This window comes from Cupressus sempervirens, chromosome 2 (assembly GCF_028749045.1).
Source record: "Cupressus sempervirens isolate cs-2001-9-10 chromosome 2, ASM2874904v1, whole genome shotgun sequence".
Taxonomy (NCBI): Eukaryota; Viridiplantae; Streptophyta; class Pinopsida; order Cupressales; family Cupressaceae; genus Cupressus; species Cupressus sempervirens.
The window spans coordinates 216,718,373-216,724,642 of record NC_143119.1 but is presented as its reverse complement, the minus strand read 5'-3'; the positions used below and the strand labels follow the sequence as shown (position 1 = coordinate 216,724,642).

The 6,270-nt window shown below is 30.8% G+C and overlaps 1 protein-coding gene across 1 annotated transcript; it reads right to left on the bottom strand.

Annotated features, from left to right (window-relative positions):
* Nucleotides 1–395: 395 nt before the first annotated feature.
* LOC149571819 (polygalacturonase-like) lies at nucleotides 396–2,814 on the bottom strand. Its single transcript, XM_089809969.1, has 8 exons — nucleotides 2,575–2,814; nucleotides 2,319–2,447; nucleotides 1,997–2,155; nucleotides 1,696–1,903; nucleotides 1,333–1,414; nucleotides 1,009–1,117; nucleotides 724–849; nucleotides 396–632 (listed from the first exon to the last, which is right to left on the bottom strand). The coding sequence occupies exons 1-8, from the start codon at nucleotides 2,812–2,814 to the stop codon at nucleotides 396–398; spliced, it is 1,290 nt and encodes a 429-aa protein (XP_089666095.1).
* Between the last annotated feature and the right edge of the window lie 3,456 nt (nucleotides 2,815–6,270).

The window sequence follows — 6,270 nt, the reverse complement described above, 5'->3', positions numbered from 1 at the left end:
ATAATTTTTTTCATTCACAAAGTTTGATTGATCATTCAATTAAGACACATTTTCGAAATAAATAATTTCTTTATGCTACAATTTAAAGATAATTATATTAATTTTTGAACAAAAAAAGATTTCAATAAATAAAAAAAAGATTTTAAATTAATTAATAATTTAATAAACTCAAGAAATAAATTGATTTTGAAATTGAAGTACACCATGAAAATGGTAGAACTCAAAGATGAAACTTTACAAGAAAAATAAATTGTAGGGGCCTTTATATTTGCATTTTCTTTGGCAAAGAAATATGGGAATTTATTAACACTGACTGACTATCCTAAAGTACATATTTTTCCACTAGTGTTGTTTCAACTTGTTAAATATCATCAAATATGAGAAGTTTAGGCACTTCATTTGGCAATGTGGTTACCCAAACAACCCGAAGGAATGGTACCCTGTGCGTGTTGGGCATGACACAAGGCTATCGCCCCTGACTCTGCTAATACCAATTCTATATTATCCATTCTTATATCTGTGCAAGATCCCTCTTGACTGCACTTCAATGTAATTCCATCCTTTGTTGCTGATGTCCCCTTTATATTGCTGTATTGTACATTGCTTATTTTCACAGCAGAACCAAAACCGCCCTGCACCAAAAGGAAAAGAGGTGACTTCTTAATAACAGATATCAGTTATTAAAGCCAAAACTATGCTTATCACATGATTTGACTATTGTACCTGAGAGTTGCAGGCAGACCTATTTTCAGCCTTGTTGCAGTAGAACTGATCAATTATTATTGGGTTTCTCACGTTTTCCATCTCTACATTCTCATATGTTATGTCGCTTGCCACTCCAGAACCTCCCTATCATATTATATCATAGAGACTTTGTCAATGAGCATTTCATAAAATCTCATAAAAATACCATTCTTTTCATGCTTGTGCTTTACTCTAATTCTGCATTTCATCTATCCTCAGCATTTCTCACTGTAAATTTTTTCAAAATAATGATAATTATAATACCGGCCATGTTTTGATTCTCAATCCATTCGTTGTTGATTTCAGCTTGGCGCCCTTCACCTGAATCGAATGGACATCTGCTTTGCTATTTCCTCTTCCAAGACTTCCAATACTGCATACACAATAGTTAGAAAAAATAAGTCAATTTTGACTATTTAACACTTTTGTTCTTGAAATGAAGCTTAGTGTGTGATCTTTAAGCTATCACCACACAATCTGAACATGATGCAAACAATTAATATAAACAATTTCTCATACCAAATACATTGATAATACTCAAGCATGAAACTACTATTAACTTTTAAAACGGAAATGCAAATAAATGACCTAATTCCATGGCCTGGACCGCATGTGATATCAGTGATTCTGATATTTGAAGACCCATCACCTATCGCCACGCAGTCATCTCCTGCACTTCCATATCATCATAAATTCATCCATACACATCTCTTGGCAAATACCCTCTACTATCTTATAAAATTATATTAAAGAATAAGAAAAACTGTCTCTTGTATTATTATTGAATTCAAAACAGCTTGTTATTCAATCTATAACATGAAATGTTTTATATTATAATTATAGAAGATTAACATTGATGGGTCGTATAAAAAGATCTTTTCAAACAACTGACCTTTACAAACTCAAAAATAAGAAACTTTAAATGATTTAATATTTGACACATTGATCTACCTGTTCCAATAATGGTATCTCTTATGTCAATGTTTGTGGATCGGGATGTATCAATTCCATCAGTGTTTGGGCTTCTTTTTGGTGCCTCAATTGAAATACCCACAATCTCCACACTTTCACATCCTGTCAACGTAAGGTGAAATATAGGGCTGTTTGTCACCTTCAACCCACTCACTGCACTCCCTTTCACATTATTGAAATGAATGGCCTGTGGACAAATGAAATCAAATTAATTATATGACATTAACCAATATTCTCTATGGTTACTATTTATAGGTTACCATTGTAATAGGTTACTAACCGTTGGTCTATTTTTATGTTTTCCCCACCAATTATTTCCTTTACCATCAATAATTCCCTTCCCTGTCAAATTAAATTGCTGAAGATTCTCAAACAACAGCCACACATATGAGTTTTTCCACCTGCTGGGATCTTCGGGTGCAACAATCATTCCATCAACCTACACAAAAATTGGAAAACATCAGTTTTTGCTTGAATTACTGCCATATTCTCCAATCAGTGAGCAAATTGACAGTACCACATATTTTTCCACAAAATAAAACATCAAGTTTTATTATTATTATTAGACCAGACATTTTTGAATCCTTATTCAAAATTTAAACCTGAAAAGTGAAGCCAGGCTGACAGGGTCCCTGGAAGTCCAGATTGTTAACCAGAAAAGTCTTGCCACCTGGCACAAGCAATGTTGCAGAGGATGCTTTACAAGCATCATTCCATGCATCAAGAAACGCCTGTGAAAATCATTACAATCATATCAATAAGAAATGTAAGCTTTTAGATTCCTTGTCAGTGAAGATATAAACAGTTAAAATGGCAGTAAATAAGATATAATATCAAGAGAGTAAATAAAAGAAGAACCTGAGTGTCATCGTGTGCTCCATCACCCACTGCACCATAATTTTGTACATCAAAGTTTCTTGCAATATAATTTGTATTATAAGCATCCAGAGATATTGTAGAAGTAGCCCTCAGATATCTATTGCTTCCTCTGATTATATGGGCTTCAACAGCTGTGATGATGATCAACAAATTGAAGGCCAAGAACACCAAATTCTTCATATGCAGGTTGGGATGAGGTAGAGAAGCCATTGATATCATTATAATTGCAGGCTAATTATTACTCTGATAGAGAATTATGAGTGCTGAAGGAAGATGAGTGGGCGCTTAACAAGGCAAGTTTTGTTGCGACTCACAAGGAAGTGGATGTTTAGTAGTTGGTTTAATGGAGTCAGTTAAATGTACAATTTAATCTGCTGCACGAGTCCTCCCTCTTTCTCAGGTTTACCGCATTTGGTAATACCACGTTTTTGTGTCTTCAGAATGAAAACCACGCATCCAAAAACGGAGTATTTCAGGATGGATATAACACGGGCTATCTCAGAAAATAGCCCTCCCCGATTTCTCCCTTAAACAATACTGATGTTTCTATTAGTTTATATATGTTTCAATATATGAAAAATATGCCGACACAATTTTTTGTTGAGGTGTTTATTATTATACAGGTCCTCTTCCTATATATATATATATATATATATATATAATACAAAATATAAAAACTATAACATGGTCCTAGAAAATATTAATAACTTAATATATAATTGAAAAGTATTGTATGAACAATATCTTTAGGAAAGCTTGAGTTTGTGCCTTGTGCAAGAGTTAAAGGATAGGTATTATAAGTAGCAATTATAATTTCGTAGTCAAAAATTATTTTTCTCTAAGAACTTAGACATATATATATATATATATAGATATATATAAAATTAAATTTACTCATATTTTTGTTAATGATATTCATTTAAAATTAGCAATTATTAAATGTAAGCTGGGAATACATCAATAATAATATTTTAATTTTCAAAATTTGATAATAATTTTTATTGGCAATATATATTATGAGGTAAATATGTAAATAATTATAGTGCTAAATTTGAAAATATTTTTATTTACCTATGTTTTAAATTTAGTTGGAAATCATTTTGTTTATAGTTTTGTATAATAATTTTAAAATATTTGATGAACAAAAAATACAAAGATAAAGATTTAAATTTTTATATCTTTAAGGGCCCGTTTGGCAACGAGAATACAAGTGGAATAGGCATATGCATATTCTCAAAATTTTGAATTCTTTGTTTGGATGCACTAAATCAGAATTGGAATAAGAATAAAATTAGAATACGTATTCCAATTTTGGCCCAAAAATGAGGATTTGTTAATCCACCAAAATAGATGGAATAAGAATACGTATTCCTATTCCAATTTTTTTCATTTTAGAAAACATACATTTTTCAGTCCGTGTATTCCGCATCAAATTTTGGGTGAACCAAACAAGAACAGGGATACGTAACCCCATTTTCTATTCAAGAATAAGTATTCCAGAATAGGTATTCCTATTCCCGTTTTTATATTCCTACAGTAAAATGGGCCCTAAGTGTTTTTGTCCAAAATAATAATAATTATAATTACTCACCTATAATCTTAATCTTAATTACTATCAATTGTCAATTATAATTTAATTAAAATAGTAAAATTAATATATAAACTATTTTTATGAAAACATAGCAAACTAAATAGCTAAACCATAATTCTATCTCTATATAATTCTTATTAGTTAATGCTAAAAATCATTCAATTCAATTGAATAATCACTATAAGATTTAAAAGATTAAAAGAAACTTCAAATGTTTTTATCTTTTTCTAATTTTTCTTTACTTTATAAATCACATTTTTCATTCATTCTATTGGACCATACTATTTTTGGTAGGTTGAAAATTCAATTTTCTCTAACAAAAAAAATAAAATTTCTAACAAGTCTATCATGCATTAATGAGTGCATTAATTACAACTTTACCTTTTCCACATTTGTGACAAGTGGATTAACTTTTCAAAAAAAAAAGTTCATTTTTATCTTCCACCTCACAAATAAATGTCTAAACAATATTAATTATCTCTATCTATTTTTCCAAATATAGAGTTAAATGTTTTATATTTCTTATTTTAAATATATAGATTAATTTTACATTGATGCTTATTTTTGTCATTTGTAAAATGTTACTTCTTTAAGTTTACACTATATTTTATTACTATATTTTATTGGCTACTATTTTACAATCTTATTCTAATTTTTAGTCCCTGCCTATATATAGGTAGGGAACTAATTTTTTCATGAGCTCTCTTTCAGTTAATTTGTAGGATTAAAGCAATCTTATAGTCTAAGGTTTAAGATGTTTTATTTTTAAAATAAATTTATGTACAATAATTTCTATTTTACCATTGGCTAGAACTGATTTTTCTGGGGGTTTAATTGATTTTTGAGTTCAAAAATTTGAAGAAAAATACAAGTCTCATAAATTCTAGAAACTTCCCCATTATTCTAGAAGTTTCAAGTCTAATGGAGAACTAAAGAATTGGCAACAGCTCTAGAAACTAGTTTTATGCCAAATTAAAGAGCTGGCAAGTCTTAAGAGCAGATGAAGGCTTGGCTCCTACTCTTTAGTTGTTTTTCATCTGGATTTAGACTCCATTACCTATGCATCCAAGAGGATTTTTCCATTCTACAGACTAAAAGCATGGCCTAAACTCTTGAGCGGTCCATCAAAAGGCAAATTGTCATCATGATTTCCATTGAAAACCAGATTTAGACATCCATAGACTCAAAATCTTTCATTGCATTAAAGGCTAGTGAAATAATGCTGCACCAATAGTTAGCATCCTTACAAAGCACAAAATTAAGCGAGACATCATCGATTCTGAGGGATTTATCCAATAGAACGAAAGACTTCGCTTGTGTCACAGCCACCTGGGGTTCCATTCAAGAAAGTAAAGTGTTTTGAGGGATCTACTTGGAATTAAATTTGGGACGTTGGATCGTGGGATCAAAATTTCTGCTAGGATTTATGCATTAGGATTTCAGATAGTTTTGCCAACTCATAAAGAAAACACCTTCACAAAATCCTTATATAAAATGCCTTAGTATCTTCCAAAGCTGCCAGCAATAACTGCTACCACTAAATGTGATTGCTCTATTCTGCCTCTTCAAACTACACTAACTTCAAAATTTGATGAAATTGCCATCTCTATTGAAAGAAACTATGCCAATTGTAGCTGCCAGTTCTAAATAGCAAGCTGCCTGATTAGTGTTGAATGCTCATGCATCACCATTAACTAAATCTAATTTTGCTAACATATTTTTGAATTAATTAGAATGTAATTAATAGTCTTTGAATGAAATCTATTTTTAAGTTTTAAGAACTTTTTAATATAGATTCACGGGTGAATTTTGTACTGTGTTGATTATAATAGCTCCAGGTTGTAAATATGAGAGAGTAGAGAAATTGCTTCTATGGTGGTGAAGGCTATTTGTTTCCCCCACTTTTTTTTGTGGGAGTTGGTTTTCCACGTTGGTAATGACTCCTGATTTTGTGAGTGGAAACAAAGCAAATGGTTTTGGCGATGTCTATACAACAGAATATATGCACTGGATTTGACATATTTTTGTTTTATTAATTAATTTAAAAGTCAGAGAGCAGTGGTTCTATGACTTTTAAATTAATT